Here is a 23,200-nt window from a genome sequence, read left to right as displayed (position 1 = left end):
GAGATATGGCTCTCAGCCAGGGAGAAAAGGTTAAAATAGAACCTATCTGTTGAAATAGCTATACCTCTTTAGTTCATGGTTCTTAAAATACATTTAAATGACCATCGGTATTGTGAGAGTGGAAGTGTCATGCTGGACTTTGTTTCTGTCTCTTTAAAAAAGAAGTGGTAATTTTAATTCATGTCTTACCAGAAGTTTAACAATGTAAACAAAATGCTCAACTGACTCAAATCAGCAGTAACAGAACATGGTCAGTAGTAGCTATTGTTACTTAATTAAAGAGTTTGACACAAAGGTTTCTTAGAGCTGCAAAGGCAGTCTTACTTGTTTTGTAGATGAGGAGTTTCATATAAGGCATTTTCATTAAAGTGAAAGTACATTATTATTAGAGATACCATAGATGTTTTTCTAAGAATTAGGTGTTGGCTGTATAAATGTTTACAGAAATTTTGCTCACGTCATTTTCTAGCTCTTTCACTAACACCATAATCGTTCATTTAAAATGCTAATCAGTCTAGTATACCAAAAATTAGTCTGTAAAAGTTGGACTTAATTTCTGCAACTCTTTTCTTCAATCTTAAATCATATGTAAGGTTAAAAAAAGAAAAACACCAAACTTTTTGTTTCCAACTTTCATAAAGAGCAAGCTAACTTTCTTTAAATTCTTGCTAACATTGGAATTAATTTTTTCATCACATCTAAGAAGTACCAGAATATCAAAAGGCCAGCCCCACCATGTCCCAGTCTCACCTATGAGGTTCACAAGACTCATTTATGTCAGTACTGTTGTCACCTTTGAAATATATAAAAGCTCAAAGACCGGTACTTTGCAAATTGAATGTATAAAGTAATGCCTTTACCTGAACTACATGATTCATCTAGCAAGCATATTTTACTTTAGTGTTCATAAGACTTATCCAAAACTGGAAATCCAGCACTGTCATAAGCTACAGCTTTTTGTTGTGCAAATAATTCATATTTATTCAAGATACTGTATTATACATAACTTTCCCAAACACTATTGCGGAGATATTATTAACTAAAAGCATGCTAACTGTGTTAAAATACTGTAAAAGGTAATATTCGCTGTATGTTACCTATTGCAACAGTGTACAAATGCTGTAACAAGTAGATTTAATGGGAGCTATGAATCCTGGCAAATAATGATGCCAAGTAAATTAGATTTACTGTATATAGTCTTTGCAGGGATTATGTTATACTCTGAACACACCTTTCAAACGGTTTTGCTGCCCCAGGATACAGCAGACTTTAACATGTACATTTTGGGAGACCTTGTTCAATTCTAAGAGGATGAGTGTTGATGAAAGTTGCATGTTTTGTATCAGCTGAAGTATTCACTAGTTGTTTCATTGGGTCAAAACACAGAGAGCACAACTGAAAAAAAATGAAAGTCCTTGGTGTAGGTCAGAGTCTGAGGAATCCTGACAGAGTACATACTAGCCTACAGTTGGAGTGCGCACACAAAACATATATGGATCCACTGTACCATTCAGAAAAAGTCTGTTGATTTCTTTAAATGTAGAAAACCATCACATCCTCCTTAAAAGGAAATTTTGATAACTAATGAATTTCTAGAGTCCTGGTAAGGGGGGGGGAGGGGGCGTTTATAGTGTTAGGGTTTTTGTGTGTGCTAGGCTACTACCCTGCCCTTGCTTCAATTCTGATGATTGCATTGGTCACATTCATGGCCACATATGAATTGGTCTGATGTTTGTGGTTAGTTCTGGCAGCCTGAAATAGTGATCATAAACCTATGGTTGAACATGAATTATGGGATAGTATAGGGAAGCTTGTACTGTTGCTATAGCAAGAGTTAACTTCACATGACACTTCCAAGCATTTACACAACTTCAAAGTGTAAATAAGATTACACCATACTTCCTTCATCCTCTCACAGTAAAAAAAATTCCTTTTAAATACATCTTCTGTGTCACCTAGTTACTGTCTTTGATCAGGCAACATGCCTAATGACAAACTTCTGAAAGCATGTTGCGTTTGCCTTGTCTCAAAAATCCTGACAAACAAGCCTCCTTGATTTCCTGTTTCAGTATCACATAGATAATTAAAGTCAAAGCAAAGAGTAATTAAATAATTAATTTGCTGTTTCTACACAAATAAATGTGTGCTCCCTTGTAGACGTTAATGAGACCATGTCAATGAGCCGTAAGAAATTTGTGGCACTCTGCAACAGGAAATCCTAAAATACTTAGAATGATTTTGTTAAAGGGTTAAAAAGTAACAAAGTAGTAAACTTATGCTTTGAAAAACAAGTGCCTTCCTCTGTTAGAGCAGTCCAAATGTGCCTACTGCATCCATGAAAGCTCTTCATTCAGTGAAGGTCAAAGGTTTTGTTGTTGGTACACCAGCTGATCATCTGTAAGCCTGTCAGGCTGTACTGCTGAGCATAACAAACTGCTGTGCATTGCTGATGTGCGTCACAGGACCCTGGGGTTTTGCACCGGGATTAGTCAGGCTGTATTTGGAAACGCCCTCAACTGCACTTTGTGCTGCTATATTAGTGTTTCTCAAGCAAGAGGAATTTTCTTTTGCTTCTGCAGCTGCTCCTGCAAAACCCTCTGGTAAGTGTGCACAGCTTCTGTCAACAGTACTGACTCTGTCTTCTGCCTGCATTTTTAAGCCAGGGTTATGAGCTGAGGCATTACTTACAGTTGTTTATTGTGACAAACTGTATTTTAAAAAAAAAAATTTGATAGCACGGAATTGGCAACAGCACTGAAGGAATAAATATATTTACCAGTTTTTATTGAATAGGTTAATTCAACTTAAACATTCGTCTACTTTTAAATATGTATCAGGGTAGTCTTAAGTGTGGGTATTTTCAGAGTGACGTAGCTATGTACCATGCATGTCTGCTTTTATTTCTGTACAGCAGGAATAGCAAAGATCACATACTATAGCAGACCAATTCTTAAAAGGATTTGGTTGGTTTTTGTTGGCAGCCTGTATGCAAGCCCTGCGTCTCTGGACTCTGCTTGCCACCTATGCTGTTGCAGTAGGACAAAATCAAGGACAGAAGAATCAGGAGTGCCCTAAGCTCAACGCACAGGTACTCTCCTTTAAAAGCACAAGAGGAAACACTGTTGTCATGTTTTCTGTGAACGCTCTCTCTCCAGATTTTTTATATGGTTTTTTTTTCCCAAACTAAATATCAGAATCCAGCACATTAAATGTAAAAATATGTAAATAATTAAACAAAATAAACCAGGAAAAATTATTTTTAGTATGCATCCTATTCCATTTCTTGAAATACCTTAGGTAGTGAAGCCACTTCCAGTTACTTCATATAACCTGTGCTGGGGATCTAGTTTTGCAGCATATTATCAAGCAACTGTGAAGATACTCAATGTTCTGTTGTTTCATTTCCATAACAACATTTGCTTGTTTACTTTTTAGATAAGTAGTCCTAAGGCTATTTCTTGGCAAAACTACCAAAAGAGTAATTTGGTAATTGCTAGTTACTAAGGATTTCTTGCCACATTTGAGTTTACATCATATGAATATAAAACGTGTTATGTTTTTGGTTTTGGTAATTATAAATTAATAAATATCTGTCCTGAGCTCAGGTTATGCTAGCAGACTGCACAATCACTAGTGCAGTTCTCCTGACTAGCTGCACATAATGGAGTGACTGATGTGACTACACTCGTGTCCAGTAGCTTTTAATGTTCCTGTCTAAAAGATAAGCCTACTAACAGCTGGGGCTGCTAAGAGAAACCTCTCTTGCACTCACGGACCAAAATTCAAATTGTCTGAATTAAAGCCAAAACTTGGTTTATACATATATGAGCATATGAGCACATGTAGCTATATATGAGCATATATAGATGGAGGAAAAGATACACACACACTCCCATTCTGTGGGTTTTGTTACGGCTCCCCCACTTCACGGAACTCATACATTGCAAATAGCAGAAGTTACATGAAGAAGCCTGCGTGCTTTTCAAAAGTTTTTTCGTAAGCTTTGTTTTCTAGAGTAAGTAGATGAGAGTAATGTTCTGTAATAATATCAAAAAGAAAAAGGGAGTGAAAAATAAGATGTAAAAGTAAATTAAGGAATGTGCCCCTTTTCTTTATAATTTTACCAAACTCTTACTTTCTGCCACCAAGAACACTGAAACCAATTTTCTGTAGCTTGCCAGGGTATCAAATTTCACAGCTATCACTGATGCCTTTTTGGTACATGTCTGTAAGTAAGTATGTGTGATAGCTAGTCTCAGACCTTGGAATTAAGCATTTGCAGTTCCCAAAATAAATGTCATTTATTCTTGGTTTATACTCTTTTACCTGGAAGCTATCACCATAGACTAGAAATAAAATTTACAAATAATTGAACCCTATCCATTTTATCACTTTGATTTGCATTTTCCTTGTTCAGAAATAACGTTAATAGTTCCCTCTCCTTGTCAGCCCACTCTGGTGTGTCAAATATTTTGTGGAATATTTTTAATAAGTTCGTAAGTGTGAGAACAGTCCTTACTATTATTCGGAATTACTGACACCTAACAAAGTACTCTATCAATCACTGAGAATTATAGAGAAGTTCCCTTAAAATTTTATCCATCCATAATGCAGGGTGTTTTCTTAGCAGTTATTTTTGGGAGGTATCCATACTAGATTAGTCTTTGTAAAATAAGAAAACTTTGTATTTGCCAAGTAGCGTAGGCTTACAGGGTATCAGTATAAAAAGACTTTGCCCCGTTTTTTTATGTCCTTGGTCAAAACATTACTTAGCAGACTTATGATGATAACCTCTTATATTTTTATTTATTACTAGTAATATTTCAGGCTGTGTATCTGGATTTGATTGCAAAATGAGACATATCTCCATGTAGTTAAGATAGCAAGTCATTCATCAGCTCATCCTTCCCAACTTAAAATTACAGATAGTGAAAACAACAGAAGGTCCCACGGTCGTCCTTTATATGAATTTTCTTTGTATTAGCTACTCTTTTATTGGACTTTTTTTTTTTTTCTTTTTTTTTTTTTTTTAATCATAGGGACTTAGGTTGTTGGGAAGGGAAGTAACTGCTCTACGTCCAGCACTCAGTAAAGTTCAGTATAATCTTAACTCCAGAATATGACATTACACCTTGTGCACCCAATCAGTTATTAATTCCCTAGGATACCTGATTGGAAATGCCTACTATGGCATCTGTGAATTCACTTAGATACCTGCCTTTCATTTTAGTGATTATCACCAACTCTTGTTTAATAATCCAATTGATGCAGCATGCATTTAGATATACACTGTCTCAAATACTAAGAAAACAATATATGTAAGCAGCACCCAGATACAACATAAAAGCATCTCTATTTGCACTCTTCCTATCCAATTGTGTATAAGAAACTTTATTTCAAAACTAGAATTCAGTATGTTCTTTACAGTAAATACTTTTCCTCTTTATTTAACCCAGCTACACAGATGTATGTCTCATGTACTAAATAGACTTGTAATTTTCAGAACTATCTTTGTTGTAAATGACCCATTCTGTGGTTTGTAGGACTGGGGGATTTCCAAACCTGCGTGAATCCATTACTGTTCATTCATCAAGGTATGACTATAACATCGTTAGCTACAAAAGAATTTCCTACATCCTTATTCCAGTTACCTGCTATCACAAACAAGCAGATCTTTTGTTCCTTTTCATAAATCAAATTAAGCTCAACCTTTAAAATAATCTTTTTCGGTTTTGTTCTCCTTGCTTCTCTTTGAAGGCTCCTTAAAAAATGTCAGAGACTAGAAACTTGAATGTGTTTCTGGCCATTGTATATGCCAACCACAAATTACCCTTGGGAGTTGTCATCTTTTAACATGTGTTTTGAAAAGAGATACTGGTCTCTGAGCTATTTCAGTAAGATATAGCTGTCCTTGGTAAGAAAGCAAAACTCTTCTCACACTTTTATAAAATGACAGAATAAATAGGGGCACTTAAGTGATTCTTTCAGATGTCACGGTGAAATATGAATTCCTTTTCCTGTGCTTATATAGTTTTAGTCCTGTATGTAAAGCTTTCTTGCCTTTGTTAGTTGCTGTGGAGTATTTTATTTGGTTGTTTCTCCGTATGTGTTCTTCCCAGTCAACTGCTGCATCAGAATTTTGGGCCTTTTGTATATACTGAGTTGACTCCTAGAGCTCTCTTAAACAATTAATAGAAAGACAAATATTATCAAATTGACTGAACTTTTCTTATTGGCATTTTTTCACTCTTTGTTCTTTCATCTGTCTTATCAGTTCTTTCCAACTTGAATCGGCTTGTCTCTTTCAACTCTGAAGAATGGCAAATATGACACAAAAACCCAACAGCTAGACTGGGCAGACGTGTAAGACATTGAAGGAGACAGTTTGCCAGAAAACTGGTGACTGCTTATTAGACAGTTTTGTTTACTTCTAATATAATAATGATAAAGCCTAAATAAAAGAATTGCTAATTAACGTTCAGTTGCAAATATGAATACAAGGAACTAGTGATGGGGACAGTGGCTACTTTGACTAACCATACTTGTCTGAGGCTTTATCAGAGGCCCTATCCACAATGAAGACTTGTTTTTGCCAATGAAAGTGCTTGTGAGACTGAAATTGTCTGGGTTATAGGTGCTGCAGAACACTTTTTTTCCCCCCTAAATTAAAATACTCTTCACCTGACTTCAATTCTTGTGTAAAAATGAAAGATGCATTAGAAATAAATGAACCTTAAAAACTGATCTTGAGTAGGAGTACCAGTTTACAACATCAAAGCAGGAAGCTTTCATCATACTCAGAATCTTAAGCAATGTCTCGTTTAACATCATGTACTGAAGTGTTTACTAAGGAGGTTTTTCCTCAGGTTGTTTCAAAAACTTACGAAAGGCCTCAGTCTGAAATAAAACAGTAGTAAGCAATCCAACTTTCCTCATACAGTCTCTCCCTCTGATCTCTCCATCTCCCCCAACATCTGTTCTGTTTAAATCAGTTATATTAGGAAGTCTGTTGCTTAGTATCTAAGTAAATCAAATAATGTTTGAACTACTTCTTACAAAACATTTAGATTTCACCTTGTTTAATTTTTGCATTCCAAGTCTAAAAATAAATATATAATTTCCCTCCTGAAAGTCAAAGGAATTCAATTAGTCAATTTACAGTGAAAAAATTACAAAACAGAGTCAAATTGCTTTATCTTTCATTATAGAGAAAAAATGCCATATACCCACCAAACAAGTGGTAAGATTACTTTTGTTTACCAGCACTGTGTAACATACAAAAGAAATAACCATGAAACACCTTTAAAGAGTTACAGATTGTTAATGTTTTATTTTGTGAAGCTAGATCAGTTGACATACTTCTGCTGATAATTGTGAATAAATATCTATAAATGCTTTGTAGATGTATTTCTCAAAAGATTAGGGAATTCTTTAACAGGTATTTTTCAGGAATTTTTTTTTTTTTTAACACTCGTTAGCTTTCTCAATGATTCTCAGTTTGGGATGTAGCTGATAGTTGGAAGCCAATCCTAATGTACCTTTTCTGAATTTGCTCTGCTAATAAACGTAACAAGGCACTGCAACCACATAGAGAACAACTGTCTTGGTTTAGGAGGTACCATTTTTACAGAAAATGTCTTTGCCATAGGATGGCAAAGGAAAACCTTAACTCTTCCAAACTGAGTGAAATGAATCCAGTTTTTTTCTTTATGAGACTTACAAAGCAAAGAAGTAGTAAATACCCTGTCATGACTTAAGAATTTTTGGCAGGATATTCTGGTATAGGTGAAACTTTTTGGATGGGTGGAAAACCTTGGAAAATTATCAGAGACTCGTGATTAGGGTTTTAGAAGGATTCTATTTTCTGTTTTCATTAGTGTCTTTGAGGATATCAGCCAAAAAGTAGCAGTAAGCATACTGGGGATTAGAATTACTTGTTATATTGAAAAATAGGAGCACTGATGTGGAAGAAAAGATACAATCCAGCAAGACTCAATGTAAAATTTAGCGCTCTGTGCAACTACCTATTTCTGCCTAGGAGTAATTTTGAAGAATATTCGTTTATTACCAACTGAATTTGAATCATTATCACCATATTGCTGCTAACAAAGTAAGTGTATTCAAATGTATATGCAAAGATATTTTCTGAAGACATGGGCCAAAGTAGCCCTTCAGCTAAGGCCTGAAAAGAGCAGAGCAGAAAGGTTATACCCAGTTATGGATGCTGTGTTTTAAGAATGATATGGTTCAAATGGATGGGCCAGGACATCAAGAATTGTCAGAGGTTTAGAAAATTGAGCTCCGCAAAAGAAGAATTAAAGAAATTGGGGTTCTTTAGTTCAGGAAGAAGGGAAAAACATCTGTGAGCACCTGTGAAAAAGTGTAATTTCCTCCAAGTTGAATGACCTAAAAGTACAGTAAGGAAGGTTAAGTAGAGGTTAAGCAAATTTTTCTGAACATAAATATAGTTGAGCACTGAAATACGTGGTTGAGGAAAGCGAGGAATATGTGAGCGAAGGTTTTGAAGAATGGGTTAGACAAGTATCTGCCAAGACTAATGTAGCTGTAATAGTTTGCTCCTACCTGAGGGCAGAGTGAACTAGAACCAATGTTGAAAGGTACCTCCAGCTCCTTCTTTTCCCTGACACACAAGTGTCTTCTGTTACAAATGCGTGTGTTTGCAAGGCTTTAAAATGTCATCTTTTTCTTAAATGATAACCTAATTGCAATTTGACTTCAAGTTGGTTGTTACTAATAAACAAAAGGCTTAGTAGCTTCAAGAGCAGGAAGAAGGAGTGTTGTGTGACTTCTTAACAATTGGTGATTAGAGAACTGTGGTTCCAGAAATGTGTCTGGAAATAGGAGCTAAATAGAAGCTGGTTTTTTTGTTTTTTTTTTTTAATTAGGTCATTGCAGCAAAGATTACATACTAGGTATAAGAAAAGGGAAGCTGAATGATCAGAATGTGAAAAATGTAATTCCTAGCACTTCATCATCTCTGACATTCTATACACAGAAAATAATATTTACTACTCATAAATGCCCACGTAAACAGATTGCAAATGTCTGATGCCTTTGCTTTAGAAAGAGTCCATACATGATTATAAAGGAAGAAAATACATACTAAATTTTGAAATTTCTGTCAATAAGTAGTTCGTTTACTATTTCTGCAAGGTTGAAGAGAAACTTTTAGAGTAAGTAAAGGCTTGGGGGGGAGGGTGTTGTTTGGGGAGGGGTGGGGGGTTTGTGTGGTTTTTTTCCTTTTTTACCAAATTCAGCATTTATCATAATATTCAAGAAATATTCTTCATTCAAAAGGAATATGTGGTGTGATAGCATGTGTTATTTCAAAAGTGTGCAGTAAAATAGGTAATGGAAAATTACTGATGGACTGGCTAGGGAGCAGGAATTACTATCCGGCCTTGCTGTATTGGAGTACTCAGTTGACACATGCAGCATTCCCAACAAAACAACGGGTGTCTAAAATCAGCCTGTCTTCTTCATCTATGTTGAAACTTCAAGGGCATGTTAATTGCACAAAGAGCTAGTTTTAAGGGTCACCATCTCCCAGTGACATACTTGAACCACAAGGTGATCCTATATGTCCTGTTTCTATATATCTCCCTTATTTCCTACAAATACAATTATCCTTTCTGTGAGTGTCAGCTTATTGAATAATTTGATAGTAGGGAAGGAAATGAAAACAGATGTTGAAAGCAAACAGAACTATATGCAGTCATCAGTTAATACATCCAGAGTATTTTCTGTTTCTTCTTACTCTTAACTTGCCTTCCTGTCCTGAGCATGTCTTGATGTCACGTGAAACTGTTTATAGATGCAGAGCTTCCAATCTGATGGATAGGAGGTATTACTAGTAAGTTTTCCTCTGTAAGTATATTTCTGTCTTTGTTCTTATTCTTCATAGATGCCAGAATTTCAGAAGAAGACTGTCCATATTAAGGACCCAGGGAGAGTAGAGGAGATTATTTGTGGCCTCATCAAAGGCGGAGCTGCCAAACTTCAGGTAAAGATAGTAGAAGATGTAACCAGTTCGGAATGAAAGCAATCATGTCATCGTTGCTCTATGCTAAAAAAATTTAAGAATATATATATATATATATATAAAAAAAACAGAAGTCAACCTTCAAGAAATCTCCAAAACTTAGACATCTGTTAACTCTTTTAATAGCCCTTGTTGATTCAACTGTAATTCAGCCAGACACTAGTTAAGTAAATGATATAAACATATAAGCTTAGTAATTTCAGGAAATATTCTGACCGAAGGAATTAGAAAAACAGTTTTGGTAGAAAAAAAGTTATTCTTATGGGATATTCTGACTTCCATTACAATAGTTCAATAAAATAGGGAGATTTCTGTGACACATATGCTACTCAGCTACAACTATTGTTGATCATTCAGAATTTCTAGCCATTCTTTATTTTGTCCCTCCATGTTGTAAGACAGTTTTGCTTTTTCTTTCCTTAAATAGATTATTACAGATTTTGATATGACATTAAGTAGATTTTCCTACAATGGAAAAAGATGTCCAACTTGTCATAGTGAGTACTTTTTTTTTTTTAAATAATGATTGGTTTGTTCACTCCTTTTAGTTTCTCCTAGATTTTAATTTTCTATCCAATTTATTCCCTAATGTGTGAGATTCTATATTGACTTGTTACCTAACCTGTACATCCTAATGAAGAAGTATTCTAGTGACTGTCTATATGTGTTTTTATGTATATATATTTTAATCACAATCTGTGTGAATTAAAATCAGATAAGTTGTCATTCACAATTAAAACATTAAGTTCTGAACTATAAGATGTTAGTGGCTAGATATGGTAGGGTTGACTTTTATTTTTTAAGAGCCCATAGTAGTCCTGACGCCTGCAAGAACCAGATAGTAAACTCCTCAGAATTCTTGGCATTTTTATCCTGTAGCCTTTTAGAACAAAGAAAGAGAATCCATTTACTAATGAAGTGGGAATCTTAAAACACATAGGATGCCTCACAATGATTTCAGAAGCAGTTAAATGTCAAGAAACAGATAAGAGAACTTGCAACTGACCTTTTAATTCAGAGATGAGGGGAAGGACAGTAATACATCTTCATGCTTATGAAGAAAAATGTGTCTTTTACTGGTTGCTGGTAAAAGTTCTGAGGAAACACAGTGGTATGTCATCAAACATTGTCATCTATGCCATTTACAGTGTTGTAGAGCAAAGTGAAAGAAATATACCATCTTGTTTAACACTTTTTTTTCACCCCCCCAGACATCATTGATAACTCTAAGCTCATCACAGAGGAATGTCGGAAAAAGGTAAACAGAAAACCTACTAGCTGTTGGTTTGTTGTACAGACAACTGTTATCGTTCCCTGGCTGTACTGTGTGTTGAATTACGCAGCATGACAAAACAAGGGATACTTTCAAATCCTTAAAGCTCTCTGAGCTTTCCCACTTGACTGCAAGACATCCCATCACTAATAGAAGTGAACAGAAATATTTGTGTTCTTGATAGTAGCATGTAGTTCAGTTTAACAGCAGTCACTTTTTCTTCTTAGATATATCTACAAGCTAAATCTTTGTTCAAAGAGCATTTCAGATTCCATTTTATCTAAATAATGTAATCAGAATGAAGAAAGTTATTTTGATTGGTTAGATCAAATACGAAGTGTTATTTTATAAAAATAAATATTTTATTTTATAAAAATACATTAAACATCTGGTGGTTTTTTCCCTTCAGTTGTTGCAGCTGAAAGAAACCTATTATGCTATTGAAATTGATCCAGCTCTCACTATTGAAGAAAAATATCCATATATGGTAGAATGGTAAGAGACACCTCCCATCTTCAAATTGTACTGAGATTAGATTTAATAAGTTTTTAAAAGCAAACTAATGGCAGTAATTAGCTTTTAGCTAACACATTAACTGAATTAATCTCTCTGAGTGTTGTGCAACAACTGGTTTTGCTTTGCTGTTAACTTGAATGATCGAGAATTAACCATACAGGATGCTTTTCATCATGAGATTTAATGAAAGGTGAATCTTAATAAGTCAATTTCGACCCATTTTTTGTTTATATTCTAGGTACAATAAATCTCATGCACTACTCATTGAACAAGGCTTACAAAAGGATAAGTTTGCAGAAATTGTGAGGGAATCTGATGTTATGCTGAAGTAAGTTCCTTTTGATTTGAACAATACTGTTTCGGAGCATTTTCTGTAGATTCTTACTGTGTGTTTTCAGGGGAAAAACAAACAAACAAACAAACACACACACACATTCCTGCAAATGTGACACCGTAATCTTGGAACATAGTGAGCTCTTAATGCCCCCACTTTATTCGTATTTTGTAGCTAAATGCTTACAATGATCACACTGTATACATTAGAGATCTTAAAAAAATTTTAAAAAAAGTTTGAGTCCCATCTCTACACACTTCATTTCTGTAGACTTTCATCCTCTTGAAATTGCACTGGTGGCTCTTTTTTTGTAAGGGGAATGTAGAGTTCAACTTTGTTCCTTTGAAAAATATTCCCTATAATAGTTTTATCTGAGATAAAAATGCAGTGACTTGAGGAATATGTTTCATATGTTGTATTGAATATTGTTCTTCCTTTATGGCTAAAGACAAATTTAAAAGCCAGCAAAATCCTTGCTTGAAATGTGCTGTGGCTCCCATCTCTTTTAAAGTTCTCCAAAATTGTCTGTAAATTTTGGACTACTGAAACAAGATGCTAAGACTTAATTTGTGGAAGTGTTTGTTTATCATACTGGCTAAATTCTTGTCTTTAGCAAAACACACAAGCACACCGTCTCTGCTTGTTTGAAAGCCTGAGTCCATGTGGATTGAATCTTCATTCACAGGCTAAAATTCCCTCAAAAATTTTCATCATTCTTTTAAAAAATGTAAAATTCTACCAATCAATGTCTGTGTGGAGAAGGTGTATAGAGATAATATTATATTGTTCCTGGAATACTATACGTAGTTTTGATTGGGTACTGAAAACTAAAAAGCTTTCAGGAAAGAGTGACAATAAATGTTTTCAGGATTTCAAAACAAAACTAAATCTGTTTTATGGTAATAATCCTATAGAAAGTCAAATATTTAAGCAAGGAATATTGAAAGGAAATGTACAGCCTGACAGTAGCTAGAGAGAGTTCTACTAGTTGCTTGCTTTTTCTGGGGTGTTTGGGGAGGGGGAACTGTTTTTAAGTCTTTAAAACATGATTAGATGTTTGGGGGGGGAAATTATACAGCTCAAGACCAAACAAACAGCTTGATGCAAGAGTTTCTTACTCAAACTACGTGCCTTGTGTTAGATTGATGGTTCTTGCTAACCTGAAAAGGTGAGGCAAAGGAAATAAAGGGAAATGCTCAGAGAAAATTAATTTTCTTTTGGGAAGATGATGTGAATGTCTTCTGAAAACTCCGACTTTTCTTGGCTTTCTTTATTTGAGATTTGATTTGTATTCACATCCTGTGTTACAGAGAAGGATACGAGAACTTCTTTGATAAGCTCAGTGAACATAATATTCCTGTGTTCATATTTTCTGCTGGGATTGGCGACATTCTTGAAGAAGTTATCCACCAGGCTGGGGTCTACCATTCTAATGTCAAAGTGGTTTCCAATTTCATGGATTTTGATGAAAATGTACGTATGAAATAACACATTCTTATCAAACATGACTGTTTGTGGTATTTAGTAGCTATTTATATATACTACAAGATGAACATTTTAATGCAACAGATGTAGCCATCTACCCTGCCACATAGAAAATGAGAATTGCATACTCAGCACTCCCCCAGGCAAAAAACAAGCAGAGGATAACAGTTCAAACACTGTTAGCATGGTGTGACTAAGGTAACATTCATTTCCTTTAACGACAACCTCACACTCAGCCCAGTACAGCACTCCTCCTCCTCCAAGCAGGGAGGATCGCTGTCTGTCTAGTCTTAACAGTGCTATTACAGTCATTACGTTATTTAACAGTAATTTATCTTGTTCATCGTTAGAGGTTACATAGTTCAATGTTAGTTCAAGAGTAGTATCACCTATTTCATTCTAGATTCTATCTTGTCTATATGATACTAGAAATAACTTCAGTGGGTTTTTTTATAGGGAATATTAAAAGGATTTAAAGGAGAATTGATTCATGTTTACAACAAACATGATGGTGCCTTGAAGAATACAGAGTACTTCAAACAACTAAAAGACAACAGTAATATCATCCTGCTGGGTGATTCCCAAGGAGACTTGAGTATGGCAGATGGAGTAGCAAACGTTGAACACATTCTTAAGATTGGCTATCTCAATGATAAAGTAAGTAGCCTTATAACCTTTTGAACTTTGAGTGAAATACTGTAAGTTAGAAAGAGGTTCATTATAATAAGCTTCAGGTATCAAACCAAGTGTTTGGCCGGTATTTGTTTTGAGATTTCAAACATTTTTCATGGATTTCTTGCCTCGAGTTTTTTTTCTAATCCATAAGCTACAAAAACACAAATGTAAATTGCTTTGGGTTTTGTACTGAACTACTTCCGAAAAGATAGTTTGTTGAGAAGTAAAATTCAGAAGCTAGAGAAATTAATTCTTTTAAATTCCTGGCTCCTCCCCCTCCTTTCAATACTGAATTGATAATTGAGCAAAATTATAATCTTCCAAATAAGAAATTTAGGCAGTATCTCCTTTTTTTTTCTTTTTTTTTTTTGAGGAGACACAGAACTGATTGTTTGCTAAGTTATAATGCACATCCGTTTGCATTCAGGAGAGAGAAAACTTCAGTTTTCTATTTCTCTCTGCCTTTTGGGAAGCTGAGGAAGTAGTTTTTCTTTCAGTATCGTTATGTATGAGATCCTGGAATAAACGTGAGGTATTACGTCCTGGAATGCGCACACAGTTACAACAGGCTACTCCTACTCTGTCATCCTGTGGAATTCACTCATAGGAGCGACACATATTTGCATGGCTCATTCCCTGAATTTGATGGAAAGACTGGGCAGCATTTTAATGAGAAAAAGTCTTTCAATAATTAATTCTAAAACTAAGTGAGTCTTTCTCTTTATCCCTTCTGCAATTAGGTAGATGAGCTTTTGGAAAAATATATGGACTCTTACGATATTGTCTTGGTGAAAGATGAATCCCTGGAAGTTGCCAACTCCATCCTACAGAAAATCCTGTAAATTGCAGGCTCAAGTCACTCCATTCCTTCCAGGAGGCAACTGGACAGAAGAGCGCACGTGTGCTATCTTAGATGTGTTTATTACTCATTTACAGAACTGTTTAATTTAATTTAAGACTTTTATCTTCATTTTGGTATTTCGAAATATACATGGTATCCATTGTCAACTAGAAGCTCCTTTTACTGGTCTTATGCTGTTCTTTATTGTCTCACACTCCTATTATAACTAGATTTCAATTGGATTTATAGATGTGATAAACTGCTGCTGATGGGATACTATGGTTCACTGTCTTTTAATCAGGCATTTCAGAGGAGCATTTTAGAAAAATGTGGCTATTTTGTAAAATTGAAGATGTAAACGTTCTGTGAATAAGCAGTGTGCGTTTGTGTTGCCTTTTCTTTTTTCAAAGAAGGTATTTCAGTCTCAGCTGTACTTTCAAGGATCTTACTCATATGCTACAGACTTTGACAGAAGTTTTTCATACATATATTTTTCTTCAGTAAAAATGCTTTATTCACCCAATTCAGGCAAAGTGTTTCTTCTTAATGGATTTTTGTATTGTTACAAAATATTCTATATCCTTACTGGTTTTTTATCCTTTGTGGAATGGGAAGAATGTTTTAAGTTAATATATCTGAGGTAAAGTTTCTCATCTTTGTAGTAACAGATAGTTTCACAAGCTAATAGTACACAGCCATAACTTCAGCCCATTTTCAGATCTTACTTTGTGTACTATTCCACTTCTAGTCTGCTGTTTCACGTCAAAGCTAGCATGGCTCGTCTAAAATAATCTCTCTTGGAATTCTCTGTGAGCTGCTCCAGGCACAGAAAATCAAAAGCAAGCTAGATCTTAATCTTGGATTTTAAAAGCAGACTTAGCCATCTTGCAAAATCAAGTTTTCTTGCTACCAGCCCCATGCCTCAGAAGCACTTAAGGAACACCTCTCCAGACTGGCTTTAGGTCACATTCCCACCCTCTGCAAATTGCAAGCACAAGTATCAGTATAGCAGTCTAGCTCTTCTGGCTTCATTACGCAAGTCCTCTCTGTTTAAACACCTACTGAATCTTCATAGAATCATAGAATGGTTTGGTTTGGAAGGGACCTCTAAGGGTCATCTAGTCCAACCCCCCCGGCCGTGGGCAGGGACATCTTCAACTAGATCAGGTTGCTCAGAGCCCCATCCAACCTGACCTGGAATGTTTCCAGGGATGGGGCATCCACCACCTCTCTGGGCAACCTGTTCTAGTGCTTCACCACCCTCATAATAAAAAATTTATTTTATTTTCTTTAGAAAGTATTTCCCCTGTACTGAACACATTACAGTACCTCTCAACATCATGTACGGAATGATACAGCTTAATATAGCCACAGCTTTGGAAGCTTACTCTGATACGTTGCAGGAGAAGTTAAAGATGGTGGTGTGACCCTGGTCCTAAGAGATCTCGGCTGTACTAGCTCTATTCATTAATAAAATAGAGGCAATCGTACAACTTCCCTAACATACAATATAGTCATTGTTCCCCTTTGCTTTCTTTTATACACAGCAGGAACTGTGCCATCTTCCATTCCCTGAGGAATTGTAATGAAAATATGGGAGAGCCTAGATTTGCATTCTCTCCCACCAAGTAATACACATCTCAAGAAATGGCCTCTTTCTGTCCAACCTGTGGTCCGTTAGCTAAATTCTGACTCGGTAGCACCAGTCACATTTTTTCCAAATCAGCAGACTTACATCTGTTACCACATGTGCTGGAACTTTTCCAAGAAGGCAAGATGGGGGGGTAGTTTCCTTACCCCACCTCTGCATCCTCTGCAGTAAACTGAAATTAAATCATCCCCGTATTTTGAATGCACGGCAGAGACTTGGTACCCAATCCGAGGTCGTGTGCGCATCCTTTCATAATCACATTACACATGCTGTGCCAGCAGGGAACTGCTGAGCACAGGGACCTTTCAGAAATTCCAGCCTGCATCTTAACAGGCAAAGACTGAGGGATGATGTCCTCCTTGTATATGACCTACAGTCATGTAATTCTCTGCTCCTGGCACAGGGGCAGCTAGATCCCCAGAAGCGGGAGCCTTAGAAGCCCTCCATTTGAGCAGAAAACCACTTAAACCGTAAGATGACAAAGGAGAGGATAGCATCTTGGCTGCCTTCCATTTGAGAGCCATGACTCAGGCGGCAGCAGACTGGAAGAGCTGCAAGCGCCCTGGTGGTGCCAGTGGCAGGAGGAGACGGGAGCAGCAGCTGCCTCAGCCCTGGCCTGCCAAGAGCCTGTCAGCCAAAGCCAGAAGATGGAGAGAGCTTGAAAGCGGTAGTGACAGCTGCTGAGTCAGTGGCATCAGGAGAGCTGATATTCACCCTGTCTTTCATACACACACACACAAAACCAAGTGCCCAACAGCAGCGAGTGCTGCAGTTGATGTGTGACTGACAGGATGTTGTGGTTTAACTCCAGCCGGCAACTAAGCCCCACGCAGCCGCTCGCTCACTACCCCCTTGGTGGGATGGGGGAGAGAATCAGAAAGGTAAAAGTGAGAAAACTCATGGGTTGAGATAAGAACAGTTTAATAGGTAAAGCAAAAGCCGTGCACGCAAGCAAAGCAAAACAAGGAATTCACTCACTACTTCCCATGGGCAGGCAGGTGTTCAGCCATCTCCAGGAAAGCAGGGCTCCATCAACTGTAACGGTTACTTGGGAAGACAAACGCCATCACTCCAAACGTCCCCCCGCTTCCTTCTTCTTCCCCCAGCTTTATATGCTGAGCATGATGTCATATGGTGTGGAATATCCCTTTGGCCAGTTGGGGTCAGCTGTCCCAGCTGTGTCCCCTCCCAACTTCTTGTGCACCCCCAGCCTACTCGCTGGTGGGGTGGTGCGAGAAGCAGAAAAGGCCTTGACTCTGTGTAAGCACTGCTCAGCAGTAACGAAAACATCCCTGTGTTATCAATGCTGTTTCCAGCACAAATCCAAAACACAGCCCCATACCAGCTACTACGAAGAAAATTAACTCTATCCCAGGCAAAACACAGGAGCAAAGACTGGCCGAGTGGGAGACACTGCACAGAACAGGCTGAAGGTGAGAAGGACTTGTGGCAGTGGGGCTGAGCAGGGGAGATGCTGCAGCTCTAGGACCTGCAGGGTGAGCAGCTGCATGGGGTGGAAGGAGTCAGAGGCAAGGGCAGCAGGTTGGGTTGTAGCAGATCCCCTTGGAGCAGCTGGGGACAGAGCAGCTTTGTACAAGTCGTCACAGAAAAGCAGGAGGAAGTGTATTAGAACATGTCAACCGCAGTGGGACAGGAGAGCCTTGCAGGCACCCCGAACACCCAGCCAGGAGGGGCGGGAAGGATGTTTCCCAGTGCACAAGGTACCCACTTCCTCCCTTTCCTCTCCTGCTTGGATGTGCCTTTGAGCCAACCTTCACACCCAGTCCCTGTGGCCTCTTTCCCCACCCCCCCATTTGCCCGGGTCAGGGAGGAGGGCAGGATGGCCGTACTGCAAAACTGTAAGGGAGGGAGCAGCCTTCTGCGCAGTCATCTTCTGCCAACACTACGGTTTCAGCACCGCCGGCAAGATAAGCAGGGCGATGTTATGTACGACTCCCCACAGGACATCAGCGTGAGCTGCCCGCTCAGCAGCGTGGTCTGCTCCACCCTGGGCGTGTCAAGGTTCTTAGGGAATGCTGCAGCGTTTCCAGGGGAGGTCAGCAGACACAATTTCTTTAACAGTCTACATTTTGGGTTTTAGGCATCTACAGAATTTATGTTAGCGGAGCTAACGTCAAGGTTTTAGGGGGAGTAGGGTTGGTGGTTCTTGGTTTTGGTGGTTTTTGGTTTTTTTAAACAAGCAATCATGCTGACTCTTTTGTCATAGCTGCCAAATAAAAGTCCAAAAGGCAAAGGCCTTCTGAAAAATACCAAGGTGTTTAGATGCACTGCTTACTCAACCAGTCTCCAGTTGCAAGGGGCTAATTACCAGGCATTACTCCCGAAGTTTACACTAGGACAAAATTTTCCATTTACAGGTGGGTTACCTTTGGAATACAGATAACAGTTAAAATTTAGAATATGTGAAAAGTGGCTGATGGCCACAGCTCCACAGCACAAGATACGTCAGCAACGCACTCTCTGGCACAAGATCATTCTGGCTTCAAGCATAATGGATCTCCCTGGCCATCCCAGCATCGGTGAAAAGGAGGGGACGATTCTGGTCTCTCTGTGTAGCGTTTCTGAGAGGCAGGACAGCCCCATGTTCTTATCCAGCTTGCCTCGGGATTTCACAGGAACTCACTGATCCTCCCTCCAGAATTTTTCCTCAGCCTCACCCAACCCTACAGGAAGCAAGCCATCACTCCTTCCGCATGATGAGGATCTCATTGTTCAACCCACCCACAATTGGGAAAAAGAAAACCAAAAAAACAGCCAAAAAACCCAGCCAAAACCATATACAAAAGCACATGCAGAGCAATGTGGAAAAGGATTAGGCAGCATCTTTAAGAGCAGTTGCCAGAACAGATCTCCAACTACATCCTAATCCGAGTTACTGAAATTAGTATTCAGCCTGCCTAGAGCCCAAGCATATCAGAAGTGATCACTTGATGGTTTCCCAACTACATGGACACTTAAAACTCTTTGCCTTGGTAGAGGATTTCAGATCAACCAACCATCTCTCAAGCTTTATGTAAGGAAGATTTTCCAATCTCACCTCCAAGCAGATGGACCATGAATGGTCAGTCACCAAACGTTCAGTCCACAATGACAATCACTTAAAGAAAAGGATTCTTGCCCTTCCGCAAGGAGGCAGGTAAGTTAAGATCTCCAGCACACTTTTCTCCTTCTATCATTAAATCCTGCCAGTCTCAGATTCTGCGTTAAGGGTCTGCCAGAGCAGTGAACCTTTGCTTAGGACGTAAGAGCAACTAAGCCACGTTGCAATTACCTGATAGAACCCACTTCCTGTACGAAGGGTATCTGCACGCCAAATCATTTACTTCTTGACATGCCATACATACGGCTTTCTAGAAAAAAGTTGCTTACATGATCAACCTGAACCAGGAGGTCTGATTTTAAAAACCTACGTAGCGCTGTACAGATTACCAATATCCTTTCATCATCTCGCGTCCCAGTGCCAACCGTAACTCTTGCTTATACGGTAGCTAAGGGAAAACACGAGATGCATTTTTAGATATCCTCCACTTTTTCAAAATCCCATCTTTTTGTCATTAGTCTGTTGGCTAGAAATACGAATTGATACTATCGGTTGCCTCTCCAAAACCATGAACAAAATTAATTGCAAACAAAATTAACACTGCAGCTACAGGTTAAATCCTCCTTCTCCAGCAAGTCTAATTCTTCTAATTGCTATCCCGATTCTGCATTCAGTTTTAGGAAAGAGATGCTATTCACAGTATGTCTTTCTAAATCAAATTTCTAACCAGAAACATTTTGCAACCCTAAAAGTATATTTTATTTATGATTCAGTTTGGAAGGAAAGTTATCATACATTTCCCAGACCATTTTCCCATAGCCAAAAGAGTATATCCAAAGGTGAAAGCGAGGAATGAGCAGCAAGTTAAGTGAATTTGTTACTTCTTTTTTTTCCCCTCTGCTCACAACATCTGTTGTGACTGTCACTACAGACATCTATTCTGTCTGTAGCACATGTCCAGGGTCAAGTATTTGGGACCTTTATTTAGCTAAAAATGTTTCCTCCTTCTAAGTGGGTGTTGCAGTCAGCTCAAATATCCTCTTACTGTCAAACACACACTAATAGTCCTGAACTGAGCCAAAAACTTGCACCAAGTACTAGCTAAATATGCCATTTTTAAGCTTAAAGGAAAATCTGAGGGTTTTTTTCACAGAAAAAATAATATTTGAGTTCAACAACTGCAGACTCTGGTTTAAGTATAATTTCTGAATATACTTGGAACAGACAGTTACTCAGCAGAAAGTATTGCTGTCAAAATAGGACAGAAAAATCGCACAGAAAAAATATTTATTAATACCTGGATTTTTCTGGGTACACCCCCACGTTCCTTTTCTCTTCCACTGAGCCTCTGACAGTCCAGTAGGAGACCGCCAACCTTGACTGCAGGCAGCTTGCTTTCATCGACCAGCTGCCGAATAGGAGTCAGCTGCCCAGCTCTGAGAACAGCACCTGGCTGCTTCGTTAGAGGAGTAGCAGCAGCCCCGTTTCTGGAGAGTCTCTCCTTCGCTAAACCATCCATTTTCATCCGGCTATTAGTGATCCTTAAAGAGTTATCATCTATTTTTCTAAATAAGTTATCTCAGTTAAGTATGTAAGAAAGTGTCTAAATAGATACTTTCTGCATGTCGTGGTTTAACTCCAGCCGGCAACTAAGCACCACGCAGCCGCTTGCTCACTCCCCCCCGGTGGGACGGGGGAAAGAATCGGAAGGGTAAAATTGAGAAAACTCGTGGGTTGAGATAAAGACAATTTAATAATTGAAACAACAACAACAACAAGAAATTGTAATGGAAAGGAAAATAACAAAAAGAGAGAGAAATAAAACCCAAGAAAGACAAGCGATGCAAATGAAAAACAACTGCTCACCACCAACCGACCGATGCCCCGCCAGTCCCCAAGCAGCGGCCACCCCCCGGGGCCAACTCCCCCCAGCTTTACATGCTGAGCATGACGTCACATGGTATGGAATACCCCTTTGGGCAGCTGGGGTCAGCTGTCCCTTGTCCTCTCCCAGCTTCTAGTGCACCCCCAGCCTGCTCGCTGGTGGGGTGGTGTGAGAAGCTGGAAAGTCCTTGACTGCTCAGCAACAACTAAAACATCGGTGTGTTATCACATCATTCTCATATGAAATCCAAAACACAGCACTGTACCAGCTACTAGGAAGAAAATTAACTCTATCCCAGCCAAAACCAGGACACCGCATAAAAAAATTTTACGCTTTGAGGTAGAAAATATTTCCCTTATATCTACCACGGGCCACCCTCTCTAACAGGATGGTGACGTAGAGGGATTTATTTATCGCTGGAGGTGCAGGGGCTGTGCTGAGCTCTCCCAGTCCATACCAGCACAATCTCACTTCCCAGCAGCTCACCCGGCCCCCAGGCTCCGGTTTGGTTAACTGGCAGGCAGACTGCCCTCGCTTTTAAAGCGCTGCCACACACCATGGGAAGCAATGGGTAGAGGATCCAACGTAAGTACAATCCTTTTCTGAGAAGGAAGGTGGCCCCGAGCTCTCCTTTGCGGGAGGAGCCGGTAGCTGCCAACAGAACGGAAAAGAACTGACAGGATCTACGTAAGTAATCAAAAATTCTGGATTTCATGCAGTTTGGTCTAACGTAGCCAGGTAGTCCTGGCCGCTGTTGCCTTTGTCTGGGCAAGTAAATGCCCAGTAGAAATACAATTATTTTGCAGCAAGTTTTTCCATTTATTCTCTGCTTTCCCCCAAAGCTGCATTCTCATTTCCAAAATGGCAGCCTCCAGACTTGGGGGGGATGAGGTGAGGGGGCAACAAAAACTTCCTCTTGACAGAAAAACATCATTTAGATGGATGAGAGTTTCAGATGTACTTACCCTAGCCGGAGGCACTGGTAAAGTCGTACCTGCTATCTCCTCACTGACCTCTGCTTCCAAAAAAATCCAGCACGGCCACCTTCGGGATCACCAACTGGCTGCACTTCTGCGCGTGGTGCTGCTCTTTGTCCTGCACCGCCCTGCAGCACGGCTCTGCTGTGCGGGTTTACTAGGCGCTCTTCAGACCACCTCCTGGGAACGATCCCCCGCGCAGAAAGACCTATTCACTAAGATCTTCTCACATCGAACAATCCTGGACACCCAGAAGACACACTTGCTTTTTGGGGGTATGTATGGGAAGAGAGTGAGGAGTTGTTTCCACACTGAGGACTGCTTCTGGCAGCACTCAATCACAACTTGCTTCCCGCTCCTTATCTCAGCTCCGTAAGCGTGCGGAAGCAATGCATTTGAAAATAAACTTTTCCAAATAAAAGAAAGGGGAAAATTCTGT

General features: G+C 38.7%; 1 protein-coding gene across 5 annotated transcripts in view; it reads left to right on the top strand.

The window, feature by feature from the left end:
- The window catches only part of NT5C3A (5'-nucleotidase, cytosolic IIIA), a 29,175-nt gene extending 13,465 nt beyond the window's left edge, over nucleotides 1-15,710 (top strand). For 2 of the 5 annotated variants that reach the window (XM_076330845.1, XM_076330842.1), the window contains exons 2-10: nucleotides 2,982-3,088; nucleotides 9,926-10,024; nucleotides 10,491-10,560; nucleotides 11,275-11,321; nucleotides 11,746-11,831; nucleotides 12,091-12,180; nucleotides 13,497-13,659; nucleotides 14,128-14,328; nucleotides 15,087-15,710. In XM_076330845.1, the coding sequence (XP_076186960.1) occupies nucleotides 2,982-3,088; nucleotides 9,926-10,024; nucleotides 10,491-10,560; nucleotides 11,275-11,321; nucleotides 11,746-11,831; nucleotides 12,091-12,180; nucleotides 13,497-13,659; nucleotides 14,128-14,328; nucleotides 15,087-15,188 (965 nt within the window). In that variant the 3' untranslated portion in view covers nucleotides 15,189-15,710. Of the gene's footprint in view, nucleotides 1-2,434; nucleotides 2,601-2,981; nucleotides 3,089-5,543; nucleotides 5,595-9,925; nucleotides 10,025-10,490; nucleotides 10,561-11,274; nucleotides 11,322-11,745; nucleotides 11,832-12,090; nucleotides 12,181-13,496; nucleotides 13,660-14,127; nucleotides 14,329-15,086 lie in introns of those variants that run through there. The other 3 variants (XM_076330840.1, XM_076330844.1, XM_076330841.1) reach the window with 3 other exon arrangements.
- Nucleotides 15,711-23,200: the final 7,490 nt, after the last annotated feature.

The sequence above is a fragment of the Aptenodytes patagonicus genome, chromosome 2 (assembly GCF_965638725.1).
Source record: "Aptenodytes patagonicus chromosome 2, bAptPat1.pri.cur, whole genome shotgun sequence".
Classification (NCBI taxonomy): Eukaryota; Metazoa; Chordata; class Aves; order Sphenisciformes; family Spheniscidae; genus Aptenodytes; species Aptenodytes patagonicus.
The sequence above is the reverse complement of the archived record's forward strand: the minus strand, read 5'-3'. Positions and strand labels throughout refer to the sequence as shown.